This window comes from Egretta garzetta, unplaced genomic scaffold (assembly GCF_000687185.1).
Source record: "Egretta garzetta isolate BGI_Z169 unplaced genomic scaffold, ASM68718v1 scaffold108, whole genome shotgun sequence".
NCBI lineage: Eukaryota > Metazoa > Chordata > Aves > Pelecaniformes > Ardeidae > Egretta > Egretta garzetta.
In genome coordinates this window covers 8,348,464-8,368,255 of record NW_009260614.1, presented here as the reverse complement: position 1 = coordinate 8,368,255, position 19,792 = coordinate 8,348,464, and the positions used below count along the sequence as shown (strand labels likewise).

General features: G+C 51.4%; 1 protein-coding gene across 7 annotated transcripts in view; it reads left to right on the top strand.

The window, feature by feature from the left end:
• The window catches only part of FLOT2 (flotillin 2), a 20,333-nt gene extending 1,113 nt beyond the window's left edge, over window positions 1-19,220 (top strand). The window contains exons 3-13 of one of the 7 annotated variants that reach the window (XM_035900653.1): window positions 1,533-1,636; window positions 6,824-6,905; window positions 11,643-11,733; window positions 16,144-16,267; window positions 16,661-16,779; window positions 17,224-17,337; window positions 17,430-17,549; window positions 17,984-18,198; window positions 18,406-18,589; window positions 18,754-18,903; window positions 19,074-19,220. In XM_035900653.1, coding sequence (XP_035756546.1) covers window positions 1,533-1,636; window positions 6,824-6,905; window positions 11,643-11,733; window positions 16,144-16,267; window positions 16,661-16,779; window positions 17,224-17,337; window positions 17,430-17,549; window positions 17,984-18,198; window positions 18,406-18,589; window positions 18,754-18,903; window positions 19,074-19,112 — 1,342 coding nt within the window. In that variant the 3' untranslated portion in view covers window positions 19,113-19,220. Of the gene's footprint in view, window positions 1-1,532; window positions 1,637-6,319; window positions 6,906-6,978; window positions 8,539-8,726; window positions 9,777-11,642; window positions 11,734-16,143; window positions 16,268-16,660; window positions 16,780-17,223; window positions 17,338-17,429; window positions 17,550-17,983; window positions 18,199-18,405; window positions 18,590-18,753; window positions 18,904-19,073 lie in introns of those variants that run through there. The other 6 variants (XM_009645168.2, XM_035900655.1, XM_035900654.1 and 3 more) reach the window with 6 other exon arrangements.
• The last annotated feature ends 572 nt before the right edge of the window (window positions 19,221-19,792 follow it).

Genomic DNA, 19,792 nt, shown 5'->3' with positions numbered 1-19,792 from the left:
TTACGCTTTCCCGCAGCCGGGAGCAGCGAGCTGAGGACGCTCCTCGATGAATGGCTGTGTTCTGGGAGTGCAAATCATGCCAGGTTCTGCAAGTCAGAATTGGGCTCGGTGCTGCTGCCAGACGTGGTTTTCTTCTGTCACTGCCCAACGTGGTCTGCAAACGCTTGCTGTCTCCTGAGAGCACGGTCTCTGAGCTTCAGGGGCAGCCTGAGAGGTTGTGGGAGCTCTGCAGAGCCTGCAGCTCCTCCGTGCTTACGTGCAGAGTGAATGCCAGGGCATTAGTGGGAGGCGTGTAACTACAAGCAGTTGTAGTTCCAGGAACTTGAGCCGTGTCTCTCTGGGGAAAAGCAGAGAGGAGCTTGGGGGCTGGCATTTATTTGCATGATATTAGATTGGATTTAGGGAGAGAGGGGGGAAAGGAAGAATAAACCAACAGCAAATAATATTAAAAGCAGGCTTTTGGCTTGCAGTCTTGAATTGTCATACAATTGTTATTTGAAAGGCTTCGCTTTGCGGGAAGGCACCTCCAAATCATGAAGCTGATTGGAAAGTTTTCTTTATTGTAAATTTAGCCTGTGCTTCTTGAAGGAAGTTTGGTCACGTGCCTCCCCTGGCATGTGGGATTTTTCTGAGGAGTGGTGGCTTTTCTTTTTGCTTTCTTGTGAGACACTTGAGTTCCTCCAGTGCTCAAGCAGCAACCGGCTGTGCCTTGGGAACATCTATGTGTGCAGGAGCTTTGTAGCCTTATTTGGGAAGCTGCTTCCCGGGCGCGGGTCAGCACGCCATTGGCACTTGTCTTTTTCTCTTGTTGAGCAACACTGATCTCCTTCTAAGAAACTGCACTCAGTTAGCCACGTCATCCGTGAAATGTAGAGCCCAGGCTTTGTAAGAATGCTCCACAAAGCCCTACGGAGACGATGGTGGTCTCTCTGGAATGTGGGTCTAACTTTGCTGGAGGGTAGCAGTGCTGGGAGCCTCCTGGTGAGGTTTGGTGCAAGCTCTGAGGCTTCGGCAGGTGTCTGGCCCATTCTCGAGTCCTCTCCAAGCACAACTGGAGCCAGTCGAGTTTTCAGGGAGATACACAAAGTACCTGTTCACCCTGACATCCGAATGTTCCCACCAGGTTGTCTCAGATGCATAATGCTGGTTTTGGGTTACAGCCTGGTTGAATGCGGCTTTCGTGGCTAAGGATCGATCTGGTAATTTTGCAATACAATGCTATAATATTTCTGCAGAGTCTCATAATAAGGAGATGTAACTTATAAGAGCCCTGCTCATCCTACAGTTCCCGTAAGTATGTGGTATTGCCCAAATCTCTATAGTTGGGGCATTTTCTTTCAGGGTGGCACCACGCAGCACTGGTCCAGCAGCTTCAAGGCGAGCACCTGGAGATAGGTGACAGGGGAAGGTTGGCACAGCCACTGTGGTTCTGGGCCGGAACAAGATGCTGTTTCAGCAAAAGTTCAGGATGTGAAAGGAGGAAAAAACAGTCAGGGGAGTTGCAGCCGAGTCAACCTGGCTTTATTTCCTAGGAGAATATGGAAACAAATACAGTGCTCAAAGCACCTAGAAGACAACCACCAACGCCTGTTTGCTGAGTCTGAGCTGTGCCTGGCTAATCTGACTTCCCTCTCAGGTGGGTTAGCGCTCTGGGGATGAGGGGAAGCAGCAGATATCGTACACCTCGTCTTTACTGAGCCTTGTTACACTCTTTATGATTTCTCAGAGGTCAGCTTGAGAATACCACCCGGCTTGGTTTCTCAAACTTTAGTACAGCAAGCACCCTTTGGGGCTCCTTGATCTCTTTCAAAGTAAAAGAAGAGCTAGCAGTTAGTTCCAGTTTTGTGTAAACATTTCCTCCCACACCCCAGCAGTCAGGGGTGTAGTTAACCCTTCCAGAGCTGCTCTAAGCTCTCGCATCCTGTTACTGCATCCTTCTTCCTGCAAGAGGAACTGGTCATGATTTTGAGCCAATGTGACTGTGCAGTTTTTATGGTAACTTCTCTTAAGTTTTGAAAGCCTGAAACAAAGGCTTCCTGAGGCTCTGTGAGCCCTTCCTGCAAGAGGCCTACAGTCCACAGTGCGAGGAGAAACTGGTTTCTCAGATACTATAAAATTAATATGAAACTGCCTGGAAAACCATTGCCAGGGAACTTGACAGTGGCTCGCTGTTCAGCTGAAAGGATTTATCAAGAAAGTTCCTTGTTTTGGCTTGGATAATGGAATCGAGAATGTGCTTATTGAATTTGCAGACGGTACTGAGCTGGGAATGGATTCGAGAGCTTTGAAGAGCTGGATTAGAACCAAAATGAACTCAACAGATTGACTGAATGGTATGAAAGAAATACGATGCAGTTCAATACAGAGAAATGCAGAGAACTACGCTTAGGTGAGAACAGTCGCGTGAAAAAAAAAAACGGGAGGAGATGGTCCAGGCTGTGTCCTGCAGAAAGACGACGTGAACAGCAAGAGCCATCGGAGACCTAATGCTCGTGGGGCTGATGGCATCGGGGTTGTCCCTCCACTTCCAGCTACAGCCCTATGTGATGCTGGCTAGCTGCAATTCCAGTTCTTTTCCCTCAAAAGCAATGCGAGTTTGTGGGAAGGAGTAGGCAGCTTCAGCTGGGTTTCACGTGCGGTTTTACCCTTGTCTGCATTCATGGCTTTGGAGCCAGTGTTCAAAACTGTTCCCCAGGGTTGACATCAAGGTATTCCACCTCTCGCACTAGGCGAGCAGAAAACTTCTAGCGGCACCGATTGTCATCTGCCAGGTTTGACTGAGTGCTCCTGCAGTTAGATTCCTCATTTTGGCTAGCCAAAAATCTTCCCTGGTGGTCGGTTTCATCCAGCTTGTGGTGCTCAGTGGTTGCGGCCCAGCCTGCAGCATTGCAGCTTGTCTCAAGTTTGTAGCATGAGATTGCCCGTGCTCAGTACAGCTATTCACCACTTGTGCAAAAGGCAACTGATGCGGCTCCTCTGTTGTGTTTCCTTCTCGGGAGGTAATTCTTCAGCTTTTTGCAGGTGGTGGGGCTCAAGGTTTCCCTTGTCAGGTGCTCCTTAAATCTCCAAGACTTGCAAATTACTCTTCAGAACAGGTAGCAGGAGGAGGAGGTGTACAGAACAGCCTCGGGGCTTTCCTTTTGGTTTCCAAGAGGAACTCTGCGGTAGTATCTCTGTAGTTTTGTTGTATATCTTCATTGTGGTTTGTCTTCCCTGGGTTTCTGTTTACACGATGAGTTAAAGTAAACGTGTTTTTAAACTCGCTCTGTAGCATTGATACTCATAGTTTTAAATGAGTCATTTTGATATAGATTACATCCAGAACAAGCTAGCCAGCATAATCTGCTTTCATCTTCTGTAGTGACCATCAAAGGACTTTATGGATTCAACTCAGAGCCCTGCATCTTTTAAAATTAATTTTTGTTAACCTTGTGCCATTTCTTCATGTGGACAAAGCCTAATTTATATGCACAGTAGGACCTAAGAATCCAGACACCAACCTTAGTCCAGACCCTGCTTTATTATGTGAGTTTCTTTCTGTATGTCTTTGCTTTTTTCTCTCCTCTCCATTATGTCTTTTGTTGGTAATTGTTTTCAATTACCAGTTTTTTCCTTGTCTTTCTGCGCTCACTTGCTAGCACCCCATGACATTTCCCAGCACAGGGCTGTTTTTTCTAACAAACCCAGCTTCTGTCCAACTGGACCGAGCTGTTTATTCCCAGCTTGGGCAGCGGGTCCTGCTGGAAGAGGAGACTCCAGCAGCAGATTGCCCTGAACTGAGGCGTGAAGGTGGCAGCTCTTTCTCCGCAGGTGAAGGCAGTGGCGTCTGCTCCATTCCTCTGTTCAGCCTGCAACAAGTCTCGGGGAAGGAATGTAGTTATCGAGTTACCGTAGCAGCCTGTTTACCACAACTTGATTTCTGAACGCTCACCGCTTCCTGCCAGAATACAAGCCCATTGCCTCGAGTTACCTCGGGAGAGCAAACAACACAGAGCTCGTTTACAACCTCAAATTGTCCCGGCTTTGATGTTTTGAGCCCTGTGTCCCCGTAAGTGTTGGGTCTCCCATTCTTCCTTGCATGCTGTCCATCAGGGCAGCAGCTTCCTGCATCTGCTGAGAGCTCCATTTATCTACAAACTCCCAAGCAATTAATCTCATTTCATAAAAAAAAAAAAAAAAACAGATGATGTGCTTTCTCTTGGCTCTGGGAATTCTTGCTTGAACATGGGACCCCTTTGTTTGGGAAGAGGCCAAGCTGGATGGCAGCTTCCCGGCTATGAATCCTCCGTTTGTAGCGTGCCTGGCTGCCGTACACTGCCCCGGAAGGGGCACGATGGATGTTTGTGGAAGTGATGGCCAAGCGGCTGTGAGACCCGGGCTGTTAGAACAGTGGGCGTATTATAGCTGCAAAAGGCAATTTCTCTGCCAAATCTCATTGCGCAAGAGGTTTTATTCTTTAGCCTTGCAAAGATTTCCCTTTGTTGGTTCCTTTTTCACTTGCTCTGTGAGACTTGGGAAAGAGGCTGCAGGACTGCAATGGAAAAATGAACGTTCGGCTCATCTGACTTGCGTTACCAGGACGGAGCTCTGCTGCACTCAGACGTCCGGCTTGCATGAAAGCCACCAGCTGGCATCCCACTCCTGTTTAATGTGTCGGTTTTCCCAGTTTTTTTCTTATGCTTTGAATATTTTCCGACATATAATCTAGCTTAGTAAACTGCACTGTGCAGACATGTTGTGTAGCGCTGGGAAGCAAGCACGGGGCTCGTGTTAGGTGTGATACTACATAAAGTATTTCCTTGCATTGCCTGCAGAGGAACAGAAACATCTGCGTGGAGAGGCACATTCTTGTAACAATGGTGGGTTTAGGATGCAGAGTTTTCTCAGAACATTATTATGAAACGATTACCAGAGGTTTGGTAAAGACCCCATTGACCCTGTGAAATTAAATACCTTTCTACGTGGAGCTGCTTTTCCCAGCTGCCAGGAACACCTCCCTTCCTGTTCTTGGAAAACAAGGGCCTGGCGAAAAGGCAGAGCTAACGGGGCTGACGTCCTCCAAGAAATGTTAAAAGGCATTGCGGTTAATGTGCTGCGGGGTATTGTATCATCAGCTTCTGTAATCCTTGCCTGGCTGAAATAGCCTTCCAGCTACTGGGAGAAGCTATCCAGGGGCTTCTTGGAGGTGACGGGAGAATATTCCTCTAGGCTGTGGAGCACAGGAGACTTGAACAAGTGTGTAAATCCGTCTCCCATTTGTGTTTAGTGCCTACTGAAATCAGAGGGTGAACAGTTGTAGAGGGGGCCAATCTGCCAGTTTATCAACCATTGCATGGAAGCCAGGGAAGCAGGCAGTATCTTCAGCTGGTAGCAGAAGATGGCCAAAAGCTTGAGGATGGGGAGGAGGAGGAGGATGGGGAGGACAGAGTTCCCTCCTGTGGTCCGGAGGGCCCTGCCAGCACGCTGGCCTGGATGTGTGCTGCCTTTGCTTCTTCGTTTTGATGGATCGCAGCAAACTTAATAACCGGCGCCTCTCTTGAAAGGGCTGTCTTCTGCGGCTGCCGTCTGCTGGCTCCGTAGCTCTCCCTTTGCACTCCCACAGTGCTGCAGCCACGCTGTTGTCCCTGCATGCCTGGCTCTGTCTTGCCTGCATAGATACATCCCACAGGGCTGAAACTGCCTCTTGCTCTGTTGGTTCAGCGCTTGCCTTGCTGAGGCCCTCGGGCGCTGCAGTAATAAGTGTGATTATGGATAACAGACTAGGGAGGGACTGCTGGCTTGATCAGCCTGAGAGACAGAAGCTCGCTCCTCCCTTGCCAGGCATGAAACCTGGGGCTGGTTGCTGTCAGGGTGCTCTCTTGGAAGGTATCAGGTGTCTTATTCCTTGAATCAAAGATGTGAAGAATGCAGACAAGCATCTTCTGGCTTCACTGGAGTCAAATCTTAAATGTGTCGGAGGAGTTCTAGAGGCTGCCCAAACTCTGGGCGCAGCCAGCTCTGTGATGGACCATGAAAGCCTTGGGAACTGCAGCACTTGCATGAGGTGTGACTAGGAGATGGTTTTGGGGAGCTCAAGGGTGCTCCCCTCCTTCAACGCTGACCTGCTAACTTTTTGATAGGTTTAAAGGCAGTTTGCAGTGTGGGTGAGGGGACGGAGATGGATTTCTTACATGGCTTTTCATGACAGAGCCGGTGCATCACAGTTAAAGATACTGAGGCGTGTGCTTGTAACGATTCTGTTTGCTAAAAATGCTTAAACTGCTTAACGAAACTAAAATAAAACCCTGGTTTGAAATACAGTCGCTTTCTGTGTGTTATTGTTCGTCACACTGAATTATTACAAATACTACTTTCCAGTTTTGTAAGACAATTCCAAAAAACAGGTTGCCTTTGGAAAATTGCCATGTGAAGCCCACGGAGGTGAGGAGAGTGCTGGGTTCCCTGGTGGCCAGCTGTGTTATGGCCAACCGAAGGGTGTTCCAGAGCTGCTGTGGATCCTGGAAAGCCTTTTCTGTGTTGATTATTTACCAGACACTGCAAGCACACTTGGGTTCTTCTGGGTCAGGTTGCAGAGCTTGGCTTGGTAGCACCCGTTGCTGTAACATAGCCAAGCCAAAGTGCCTCCCCGCCTCCGAGGGGCTGGGGGAACCAAAGACCCCCCAGGATGCCCTTTCCCAGCACCCAGGGGCTGGGCAGGCTTGCTGTGAAGTCGCTCTGCTCATGACTCAGTCTGGGTGCGGGCTTTTCTCTGGCTGAGAGCAACATGTGCACGTCTGGGTGTGTGTATAACCCCTACATCTCTGTGCTTTCTGCTGTGCTGCAGGTGGCTGTTGTGGCTCTGATGTAAAGCAGTATGTGTACGGAGGCTGGGCCTGGGCTTGGTGGTGCATTACTGACACCCAAAGGTAAGGAGACCCCCGTTATTTGTGGGTTTGGAGTATGAGTTAGGCAAAGCCATCCCGGTGGGGCTGTCAGCAGTATCTTTAGGAAGACGGGACCAGGCACTGCGTATGAAATCATGGATGAGCATCAGGCCCAGCCCACTGCCTTTGGCTGTCAGCAGCTCCCAGTCCTTCGAAGGAAGGCTGCCTTGCGTACAGCACTGCGAGTAGCTGGAAGGAGCAACACGCATCCTGTGTCCTGCCTCGAAGCATGGGGAACGTAGGGTCGCCGAGAGCTGCACAGCTTCTGGCCATCCTCTGCTTTGAGTGATGGGGCTGAGGTTGTCCAGGGCCCTGCAGGACGTAACCCTGTCATTTCAGGCTTACCTGACAGTAAACAGTGATCAGTCATGTGCAAAATAAAATCATAGGATGGGGGAGTTCTGACCAATTTTGTGGGGACAGCTGGGTGTCACGGTGCAAAAGACAAAAGAGAAAAATCCCATACTTTCAGCTGAAATACTTTTCAAATGGCCTCTCTGTCCACACCTCTCTGTCCATTCCTCTTCTCAAACCCAAGGCAGTCAGATTGGTTGGTTGGGGTTTTTTTTTCCATTTTGGTTGTTTTTGAGTTACCTAAAACCCACCACGCTGAGAGGGCCATAGCCTGGCTGGTCAGTGTGTTTCTTCCTGTGCTGGGGAAGGCGAGAGTCCTGCTCTCTTCTGCTGCCTTTCCAGCACGCCGCAGCTATGAGGCTCTCACAGAGGTGCTGGGCAGCGGGGCCACCGGGCTGGCTCATCCATGAGTTCACAAGAGGAGCTGAGCTCTGCCCAGCGTGGCCCAAACCCTCACCTGGTACCAAACACATCTGTGGTATGCAGCGGGCCAGTGCCCCCTCCTGCTCCTCAAAGTCTCTTTTTCTAAAGATGTGCTGACTGCTGTCACCTTGGGAGCAGGCTGTGTTCCTATTTAAAACCACGGGATTTCCTTTCTCTCCCTTTACTCAGTCCAGGATTTTGCTTGCTGCTTCTTACCGTGCTGGTCTCTGAACTAACGTGCTGTGATAGTGCTGCTGTCCTGCTAACGTAGCTCTTTGTCTTTAGGATCTTTGGGAATGTTACTCTCTCCTAACGCCTCCCTCGTGCTCACCAGTGCAGGTTTCCTCCATCTGTGCAAAAAAAAAATAGGGAAAAAGGATAACGATGTGACTTTTGGGTTTTTGCACCGAGTGACAGCCAGAGGTTGTAGTTAACCCTTGCTGCCTGATCTTGCCACCTCTTTTCCCTGTTCGTGTGTTGCCACCAGCAGATGAAGCGAGCATGTTGCTGTCCTCGCTCTGCAGATGATACGCTGCCATAGCTGCTCTTCACCTGAGGGTCAGGCAGCGTGCCTTGTCCGAAGGGGAGCCTGGCTGCTGCTGGCAACTGACTCACGACAGCTCTCAGGTCCTCTCCCAGGTGGCTGGTACTCGGGATTTCTACGAGAGCCTACCATAGCGCTCCGGCTGCATGAAGAGGTCTCAGCTAACACCTTCTGCTTTAGCCCGGGCTCTACAGCGATGCTCGTACGAGGTGGGAGGCGAAGGAAAGGCCCGGCTTGTGGGCTCAGTGCTTAAGAACTGCACTTGATCCAGACAAGCTTCATTGCTGAATTTTGGTGAGGCATCTTGTCGGGACAACTGTTGATCTCAACAAATGGTTTCTGCTCCTCCTCTTGTTGCAGGAGAAGCCCAGAGAATGGCTCAGGACCTTGACCTGCCGTGTGCAGGAGATAACAGATGTATTCGGGAGGCTGACTTATTAAGCAAAGGCTGAGTCCGGGGCCAAGAACTGCTTGCCAGGAATGAGCTGTCCCAAACAAATATTTTACTTTAAAATTTATACCCCCGGTTCATGCTATGAGATATGGGGCTTAATTCTCCTTTTAAAAACAGGACCTTTCCTAAATAGCATAAGCTGTGCCACAGATGGAGCCTGCTGCATTAGCATGAAGAGTGAGGCAGATTTCCTCCTCCGAAATTAGGACATCTTTTCTGGAACTGCCAGTGCTGAAAGCAGGAGAGACAGCAGCAATTGTGTTGCTGTCAGCGGCATCCCGCCAGGTAGCACTAACCTGGGAACAAAAGGAACAGTTAGAGCTGGCAGGGTGCTGGGCTCTTATCCTGCTGCAACCTTGAGGAGTGGGAAGAAAAAAGAAAAAAAAAAAAAAATCCCGTCCCTGTTTAAGGGTCAGAAATAAAAGCAGTGAGAGAGGCAGCTTGGTCTTACATGCCTCTGAGGGAACCAAGTGGTATTATTCAGCTTCTCAGGACAGCACTTGGAAGCACCCACTCTCATCAATGCCTTAGCCAGGGGTGGGTAGCCAAGTCCCTGGTGTTTTCATTTTTATGGCCCCTCTTAAATGTTGGCATAGAAGCATCTAAATTATTACAAAAAAGGAATTTTCTGTGGGTGAAGATCACTCCAACAGAGAATTCCAGCTGACTCCAGGATGGCAGTCCAGGTGGGATACACGGTTCGCTTTCATCTGCAGTGACTGATGGGACGCAGGGTGGAGATGAGCCCCCAGCCTGTTCAGCCTCGTTAAAAGGCGCAGTTGGATGCTGTAAATTCCCTGCCGTGATGAGGGAAGCTGGTCTGGCCCAGTGTTACGGAGCCCTGGGAGCGGGCAGTGGGAGTAAAGGCAAACTGAGCAGGGAAAAGCCGAAACCCGAAAGTCTCGTCTGTCCTTTGCAAATGGGTGTCTTACTCTCTGATAACTGCTTTGTATATTTGCTGTCCTACCCTTATTCCTCGCTGCTCAGACTGTCTTTGGAGGTTATGACCATCCTCTGTCGCTGCGAGAATATTGAGACGTCGGAGGGGGTCCCACTGTACGTAACAGGGGTTGCACAGGTAATAATCCACCAGCTTCCTAACATCATGTCTAACTGTTCACCCCTCTGTTTTGAGCAGCAGCAACAGCAGCAGCAGCAGCAGCAGGATAACATAAAAACTAATGGTTTTCTAATGGGACAGTTGAAATCTCAATACCCTCCTCTCCTTCCCCTTCTCCGGCACTTGCTCTGGGGTGCACTCCACAGTTTATAGGTAATGCAGACAGATGCATACTTGGCAAATTCCAAATTCAGCATGGCTGTACCGGGCTCCTTCTGATAACGCTGCAGACATTTGCTCCAGCTGTAACCCTTTCCTCGGCAGCACTGTTTCCATTGTGTGCTTAGTGGAGAGCAGAAGGGCTTCTTGCTTCTGTGTGGAGCCACAAGCAGGCCAGGCTAGGTTCTGCACAGGATTTGGGGCAGGTGGGAAGGCAGGTTTTGTGCCGTTTCAAAAGGAAGCCTGTACACGTGTGGGGAAATTGCAACTGTACCTGGCTCTGCAATTTTGGATATGGTTTTCCACTCAGCCCTTCTTCCTCCGCATGGAGACTGTGCCCATTTTGAATGTTGTCACATTTGAAAGTACAGCATAGAGACCTTGGATGAGTTTCGACATACAGGATTAGCGTTTGTGCTGCAAGCAGTTGTGAACCAGTGTAACAGTAATTCCTAAACATCCCTGTGACTTCCTGGCTAAGAAGCAGCACAGTATTGAAATTAAATTCAAAGTATAGATTAGGTCTTCAGAAGGCTAAAATCCTCCACTAGCTGATTAAAGCTGTGAATGCATATGGCAAAAAATGCCTGTGAATGTCCTGGACAGTGGGATCTATTTTATCAGCTCCAGGCTTGCGTGCCAGTTTAATTAGGACAGTGGCCAAGGCAGGCGTGAACTTGCGGAGATAAGTTTCAGCACCTCCAGCCAATCCTGGAGGGGCTCGGCATGAACGCAGCAGCCCAGCGCAGCCCCTTCATGGTTCAGATGTTTGACCTAATGTTCACTGACACGAGCTGCCTGCCCTGTGGCTCCCTGTCCTGACTCCCAACTCCTTCCTGGCTTGTTAGGGCTGACACAAGATCCGGGCTTTGCTTCCTGAAGCAGAACCTGCCACAGCCAAGCATGTCTCTTGTTTTACCAAAATATGACCTGCAGATTGCTGGGCCTGGCCAGAGCACCTCAAGCTCACTTTGGGCAACTGAGAAAGCTCCGGATCTGCAGGATCTGTTCCTGGGTACCTGATACTATACAGGCATGGCCCTAAAGAGCTGGAGACTCACTTCTATCTGCCTTTGGGTCACGGGATGCAGCAAAAGGAGAGGGAGAGGTGAACCAGATCGGGGGGTGGGTCTGTGTTAATGCTCACCCAGCGAGGGCAAAGGCAGGGCTGCTTCTTGCAGCATCAGCGCCAGGTTTTGCCAAGCACCAGGTCTCCTACAGGGGTAGCGGTGCGGGACAGGTGGGAGCATCCCAGGTCCATGCTGTGCTTTTAAACCAGTGACACCAGCCAGTGAGAGCATTGCCCCGGCACTGGGCAGCGTGGCACAGCGAGCCTCAGACAGAGAGCCCTTTGGGGTCCCAAAGCTGCTAGCTTCTGGCCACCTCACTAGCCCAGCAGAAGGGAAAGGGTCACAGTATCATTTCCAGTCTGACTCCCAGCCTTTCTCTGCTGATAAATTGCCTTTAAGCGTTATCTGAAAATCTATTTCTTGGCCAAAGTGACTTGTCTGTCTCTGGTCACAGATGCAGTCCCTTGGCTGCATACTGCGCCTGTCTGACATTACCTGTGATGAGTGCGGCAGGTAGTCTGGGGCAGGAGATGCAAGGGGAAGAGCTGAGTGTGTGTTACCTGGAAACGTGCAAATATTTTACGTTTTTTGGCAGGATTTCCCTAGAGATAATGACGTTACAGCCCAGGTGTGAGGACGTAGAGACGGCGGAGGGGGTAGCTTTAACTGTCACAGGTGTGGCACAGGTACAGTAACTCCAAAACATCATTTCAGGAATGCATGTCTCTAACTTACGTCTGGTTTTCCCCCTTAAGAGGTTGCTGTTGTCCAGGAACAGAAGCCAACTGCTTGGAAACAAATTCTTGTACAAAACCACACTGTCCTCATTGGTTCAAACACACGGCAGCATGTCCCATGTTGTGAAGGGGGTTGTGACCTCTCCTCCTCTCCCCCAAATCATTCCTCTTTTTCTGGTGTCTCATTTGTCCATGTGGCAAATGAGATGTGTGTGGGTGAGTTGATCTGTTTGTGAAATGCTGATGTACCACAGTGCCCTTGGAGTTGTGTGTGACCCTGCAGGACTGAGCCGTTCACTCCTGAGATGGTATCGAGCATTATGTTGCTTTGGATTATTATTATTATTAGTGCATGGACCTTGTAATTCTTCACAGTGAGTTAAAGCTTAAAGAAAGAATTTGGTCCCTCCAGGTGCTAAAATTTGTGTATAAAATTTCTGGTTTGAATTGAATTTTGATTCTCTCCAGCCTTCTTACGTGAAAACCAGCTCCTGCTGCTTGTGATAGCACACTTAAACACCTGCATTTCTTAGACTCTGAGTTCTGCTGCCCTGATGCAGAGCCTGTCCTTGTGACCAGGTCCTGCCTTGGGGAGGATGCTGGGAAGAAAATGTTAGTTTTTGACTGAATTTGACTCCTCAAATAGGCAGCTGGATGCTTTGATTGAAAATTGCTCCTGACAGCTCATTCTGGATGTATAAAACCAAGATAGCTGTTCTCAGAGGGTGCACGAGGCTGTGGTCACCGTCTGTCCAAGGCATGTCCAGGCCCATTGTTGCAGGAGAGGTGACTGCCACACTCCCTGCAGTGAGCAGTGACGCCAAGGGGAGCTGCTGAGTGACACAGAGATGTGACCAAAACCCCACATGCGTCAAAAGGCTCCCCCCAGGGAAGAGCACTGTGGCTGCTGCAGCCCTTTTAAGACTGAGCACTTGACAGATTTCACCCAGTGCTTTCCAGAGCAGCGGATTTCTCCCTAGGTTCATTGGTCTGCTCTGAACTGACGTTGCAGAGGAGCTGCACGCTGTGTCTGTGCATAACTGAGGATATGAATTCAGCCAGGAGCGGTTTCTGGGTTGTCGCACATGGCAGAAGGGCTGGGCATCACCGTGACTCAACAGCGGATAATCCGTCACCCTGCTGCTGTTGGGGAACATGGCTATGTGCAAGAACACCAGCACGGGAGCAGGCATCTTGGGCTCGTCCTGGCTCTAATTGGTGTGAACCAGCATCCTTGTTTTTAGTTTTTCAGTTCTTTATATCCATTTAGCTGATAACGTGTCAGATAAGCACAGTGGTCTTTGCATGGTTGGCAAAGTGCATGTGCCCGTGTCTCCCCTCACATGCATTTCATAAATCCATAGGCTTTTCCTTCTGTGTTTGGAAAAGGTATTTCTGTGAAGCCAGCATTCCTTTTTGGCCTCATTTTGGGACATCCTTCCATTGCCTGCAAAGTGGTCGAGGCTGGGCAGCATGTGGTAGCAGAAGGCTGGATCACCAGGTGCCTTGATTTAAAAATGCAGCTCCCGATTCATCTCATTCATGTTATTCTCTCTTTTCACTGTTAATTTTTTTTTCCACTGTCCATTAATTTTAAAGGTTCAGGGTTGTGAGATACAAGGAATTACCAGGCAGAAAGCAGGCTTGAGGTAGTTGGGCATGTGCGTGGCAGAGGTTACCTTAATTTTGCAGAAGTACTTTTGAAGCAGATATTTTTCTTTTAAGAGCTTGTGTAAAAAAGGGAAAAAAGCAAACGGATTATCACTAGAGAAACACCTTTTAAAACATTTGCTGTAATAGAAGTGCTTAATGTGCATAAGGATGCTGTTCTATTTTTTTTTTTTTTTTGGAGAGAGCTGTAATGAGTACTCACCAGTAGCCTCCTTCGTGTGTTGGCTGGGTGCTTGGGGTGCACTGGGATGCTGCTGCCTTAGGCCATGCTGGGCTTCGTATCCTTCCGTACCATTTTTCTGAGCCTCAAGCTAATTGGATTGTCTCTGCTCGCCCCTCGCTGTGATTGCAGCTGGCTGGAGCTGGGTGCGGCAGTATCGATCCTCCAGATGGGATTGTTTTGTAGAGGCTCTCTGATTTCCTGCCAGCTAAACTCTCTCTCTGATGCGAATGACATTTGAAGAAGCACCAAGTGTCACAGCGCCCTGCCTGAAATACTGGAAACAAGCTGAGCGCAAATTGCTCGACTCTGTTTTGTTTTGTGCAACCTTTGCTTTGTAGGTTGTCATCCACATTGAACAGATAGCCAGGCTCGTTGGGGCTGTCCAGGGTTTACTGGCATGGGCAGGCTGCTGGCTGGCTTTATTCATGGAGGCTGAATCGTTCCTTGCTCCTGTTAAGTACCGCAGGGACTCTCTTAACGAACATCCCGCTCCATGCTCTGGCTGTCCTCTCCGTAGCTCCAGAAGGGTGTTTGGAAAGGTGGAATTGCTGGCAGGTGCACACCATAAACCTTGCTGCTGAGTCTAATTGGGTTTGGTATTTGCAAAAAACCTGTTTGCTGCAAAATGAGCCTTGTGCATGGCCCAGGCTCCCGGGTGCAGCTGCATGAGCAGCTCTCCCAACTCCCCCTTGTGTAGAAAGCACACACTGCCGGCCCCGGGGTTGCAGGGACAAGAAACCACTGTGGCCTGGCCCCATAAGGAGCCCAGAGGTCTTGGGGAGAAAGCAGAAGAGGATTGCCACACTTGCCCAAGATTCAGTTTGGCATTTTGACTGGGAGACCCAGCCTGAGAAGCAAAAGTAGGAAATAGGCTCAGCCCAGGTTGGTGTTTCTTCATGTTACTGGAGGTGGGGTCGTGGCAGCTGAGTCTTGGTCACCTTGCCACGTCTAACACTGTCCACCTCTGGTCCTCTTAGAAGGTGGCAGCCGGTCCCAGTTGTCGTGCTCTCTGGGTGCTACTGTTTGGCTCCAGAGGCTGGGCTGTGGGATCGTTTCAGACTCACAAGCTATCAGACCAGCCTTTCTGAAAAAATAGTTGTGTTTCTTTTACCAGAGGTTCAACCCTGAAAAGCGGTCTTGTAGGTGGGAGAATGAGGTCTGTAGATCATGAACCCATCAAGAGCATGTGTTGGGACCCTCGGAGGGCCCCCCTGCTGCACCTGAAGCTTTGGAGGTCTCTGAGCCAGGGCGGTGCTGTCATCACAGGTAGCAGCAAGTCCAGCCAGGGCCCATGGGGCAGGACACAGGGTGCCACCTGCATCTCATGGGGCAGGAGGCACTGCCCAGCCCCGATGTCTCCATGAGAGGGTGCTGTGGGACTTGCTCAGCGCCCAGAGGTGCTGGTATGGCCTGCTCCCGTCTCTGGTGCTGCCAGACACACAGACGTCCCTGTGTCCAGGCTTTGCCTGACCCCTCAGACTGGACCTGGCCACCAGGAGCTGTCGCCTTCGTGGGTTGTAGCTCCTCATAGCTGGATGCTATAGAGCTCCATGAGCGCACATCTCCACTGCCTAACATACCCCATAAGGATTTTTAACCCATTTTGCCTTCAAAAAGCAGCCCTATGACCAGCAGGACCATTTTAAGACCCTGGCTTGTCTGGACCTGGGGATGCTTTTCTGTCTGGCTCTGACTGTGGGAGGTGAAAGCGGCCTTGGGGCAGCTGTGTCCCACCTCTGGGGATCATTACCAGACTAACCATGCAGAGCAGGACAACCAGGTCCTGGCCATGGCAAGATGGGGTCACCGCAAAGGGCAGCTGGGAGATGCCAGCCACGAGCAGGACAAACCAGTCTGCCACGGCCATCTCGTCTCAGCTCTTCTTGTAGGGAATGCCAAATAGAGCCCCTGTTCCCAAGCTGCTCCTTGGGCATTTCACACTCTCATTCTCTGCCTTTCCCATGTCAGAAAAATTATTTCTAGTGAAGGAGGAGTAAGAGAAAGGTAATGAAATGGCTTTTGGCCAGGAGTAGGAATAGAAAGCCCTCTCTTCCTGGGTCTGGTATTGGTACAGTGGCTGAACTGGTAGTTCAGGGATCTCTGGTAGAGTTTTCATCAGGTGGGACTTGTAGGGCCAGGTTCTGTCCCCCCATCACCTGGTGGCCGCTGCTGTGGGATAGATGGCTGCAGGGAGCACCGCTCCATGCTGAGCTGCAGTCAGGGTTTGGAGAGGTCCCTGCCCTGGCTGCTGTGTGTGCCTGCAGCAGGGCTCTCCCTGGCAGCAGTGAGCGGGGGCTTCATGGCTGGTCCGGTGGCCCAGCTCAGCATGGTGACAGCTCAGCATGGTCCCTTGGTAGCACAGGGGCCTGGCAGCCTGGTGGTGGTACTGCTGCTTCTGCTGCTGCTGCTGCTGTTAGATGCTGACAGGCGCCTTCAGTCCCTTTGGTTTTGTCTCCTGTCTCTAGGTGAAGATAATGACCGAGAAGGAGCTCCTGGCTGTGGCCTGTGAGCAGTTCTTGGGGAAGAACGTGCAGGATGTGAAGAACGTGGTCCTTCAGACGCTGGAGGGGCATCTGCGCTCCATCCTAGGTGTGGAGGGGCTCATGCTCTTGAAGGCAACTTGAGTAGCTTTGGCAGCAGCCACAACGTGTGCTTCCTCTGCTGACTGCAGAGGTGGCATCTTAGGTTGTTCCTCCCCTACAGCAGCTCCTGCTGTGTGGCTGGGTGTTGTGATAAATGAGTTTTCAGTGCCTGCAGTAAGAGATGTCTGAGTCCCCACGGGTTACAGGTAGCACGTGTGCGTGGTGGTTGCACTTGTGAGACTGAGATGTTGGTGCATGCTGCAGGGCCTGGGCAGAGGGTTACACCCTTGTGCCCAGACCTGAAGAGATTAGGAGCAACGGGGATGTTGCTGAGCTTAGACCCATGCCGTTGTGTGTTACCTAATCCAAATAAAGTGCTTCGCCTTCCTCCCCTCTGCAGGTACCCTGACAGTGGAGCAGATCTACCAAGACAGGGATCAGTTTGCCAAGCTGGTGCGGGAGGTGGCAGCTCCTGACGTGGGTCGCATGGGTATCGAGATCCTGAGCTTCACCATCAAGGTACACCCAGATGTAGAGAGCTGCGCTATGGGGCACCCCACAGTGCTGTAGAAGCAGCAGAACAGAGCCTGGCCCTGGCTCCTACGCTGTAGCTGGCTGAAAGGCTCAGGCTGAAAGCCTGCCCCAGACCTCCGGGAGCTTCCACAACAGCCGCTGCAGCATGTCCTGTATCCAGGCAGCTGGGCAAAGAGCACCCTGTAGCTGCCTCTGTAAACATGGCTGGGGGAAAGAGCTCGCTGATAACCGAGTCTCCAGGGAGTCGGAGGGAAGATGTCAGGAGAGCTCGCCTCTCCCTGTCACGCCTGTTTCCGTTGGGCAGCAGGCTGACATGGCTTGTTCTGACCCTGGCCTAACCGCACAAGTGGTTGCTCTGAGCTTCAACAGGAAGGGAGCAAGATGGAGTCACTCATTTGAAGTGGTTGTGACTTGTCTTCCCCCCTCCAGGATGTCTATGATAAAGTGGATTACCTGAGCTCCCTGGGAAAGACTCAGACTGCAGCTGTCCGAAGGGATGCAGACATCGGTGTGGCAGAAGCCGAGCGAGATGCTGGCATTCGGGTGAGTCCAGAGACATGCTGGGCTTCCCTGGAGCAGCCTGGTTTGCTCCAGCTGCACAGCCTGGAGCTCTGCTCTCTGTTTCCTCCCTGCAGGAAGCAGAGTGCAAGAAAGAAATGCTGGATGTCAAGTTCATGGCAGATACCAAAATAGCAGATTCCAAACGGGCTTTTGAATTGCAGAAAGCTGCCTTCACTGAGGAGGTCAATGTTAAGGTGAGAGGTATCCCACAGCCCACCGCTATTCCCTGGCTGCTTTGTGATGGTATTGCTCTGGGACTCACCAGCTTCCTCCTCCTGCCTGCGTTAGGAGAGCTGGAGGTGGAGAACCCAGGTTTCTATGTCACAGGGTGAGCTCCTCGCAGCAAATTCCTCTCCTGTTTGCAACAGTTAGGTGAGACGAGGAGGAGGTGAAAGGATGGGGAGGGTCATCTAAGCTGAACCCAGAGCTGGTTCGGCTCAAGTATTAAAGGAAGAGCACAAAGCGAAGGACAGCAAGTGCAGCTCTGAGGATAGGGACGTCACCTCTGGGTGGAGGTTTGGTCCAGAGCAGGAGCCACATATTTTCGGGGCCTGCCAAGGCTCCCTGTGTCCCTATGTGCACAGGAGACCATGGCCAAGACCCCTCTTCTCATCTCTCCTGTGTGCAGACTGCAGAGGCCCAGCTGGCCTATGAGCTCCAGAGTGCGCGGGAGCAGCAGAAGATCCGCCAGGAGGAAATTGAAATTGAGGTGGTACAGCGCAAGAAGCAGATTGATGTTGAAGAGAAAGAGATCATCCGGATGGAGAAGGAGCTGATAGCCACTGTGAAGCGGCCGGCCGAGGCCGAAGCCTACCGTATCCAGCAGATCGCCGAAGGCGAGAAGTGAGTGAGCCCATTACCTGGTCCAGCCCTGAGCCCAGCTGCACGCTGGGTCAGGGTGAGGTGGAAGCAAAATGCAGTGGGTGCTGTGCTGAGGCCCAGCTCGTGGGCTCTCTACAGGACAGGCACATGGCTGATGGAGGGAGGGAAGCAGCGCTGGGTACGCTTGCAGGGATCTGGGCTGCTGGAGGGCTGAGTTTCCCTTTCCAGGGTGAAGCAAGTCCTCATCGCTCAGGCAGAAGCAGAAAAGATCCGCAAGATCGGAGAAGCGGAGGCCTTTGTGATTGAGGCCATTGGGATGGCGGAAGCTGAGAGGATGAAGCTGAAGGCTGAAGCACTCCAGCAGTATGGAGAAGCTGCCCAGCTGGCTCTAGTGCTGGATGCACTGCCTGAGGTGAGGAGGGAGCAGCTTTCCCCTGCTCCTCACGAGTGGTGGGGAGTTCCCAGACTGGGCCAGATCTCCTGGGGGCACAGAGAAGCCCCACAAGCTTGATCAGCAGGCTGGTGAGCAGCTCCTTGGCCTTTGGCTCATCCCACCCTCCTTCCCTGCCTCCCCAGATCGCTGCCAAAGTGGCTGCTCCCCTCTCCAAAGTGGACGAGATCGTTATTCTCAGCGGAGAGAGCAGCAACACAACATCTGAGGTGAACCGTCTGCTGGCCGAGATCCCCGCTTCTGTGCGTGCCATCACCGGCGTGGATCTCACAAAGGTGAGCCAGGCACCGGCAGCTGGCAATGCCTGCGGCTCCTAGGGCACAAGGACTTGCCTGAAAACTTTCCAGGCTCGTAGGGATCCTCTCCTTCCCCCAGCCCTGCCCAGCCACAGAGTGCAGGCTCCCCCTCCTCCAGCCCTAACAGCTTCTCTCTTCCCCTCCTACAGATTCCCCTGATCCAGAAAGCCACCGGGGCCCAGGCATGAGGCTGGCCCACCCAAAGCTAGTGAAGATCACTCCCTGTTATGCACTCAGACATCAACTGCCTTCAACACGTGGGAATTCCTTTTATATCAAAGACAATTGGAGTTTCATTTTTAAGCTCTGGTGCCTTATTTTGTAGGGCCAGAAAGATGCATGTCCAATCAGCTGCTCTTTTTATTACAAAGGGTGGGAGGGGATTTATTTTGTAATTAACTGTATATTGTATCAAGCCAGGGTTTGGATCTGATCCCCAGTTAACGACTGGCAGCTTGTCTGGTGTTGCAATCCTGGTGCCTTGCTGTTCTCTGTCCTTGGGCGGCCCAGAGCTCAGAGCAGAGGCTCATTGGGACACGGAGAGTGGAGTGTGGAGCTGTAGGAAGAGAACAGCCAGGACCCACTTTCCCTGGGCTCCCTGCCCTCCCGCAGTGACCCTCCTGGGCACAGCCTGACCCCTGCCTCTGCCCACAAGCTGTTTTTGTGGCTGGCTTTCCCCATCCGAGTGTCTCACCCCAGGGCCCCCGCAGTGCTGTAGCAGCCCTGCCCAGGCTGGGCTTCCCGGAGGTGGCAGTCACAGCCCTGGGAGGGTGACAGTCAGGCACTACCCTCCCTCAGGGATGTTTCCTTACAGGATCTGGAGGTGGGAGAGCTCAGGGGGGGAGCTGATGGAGCATTGGTGGAGGGA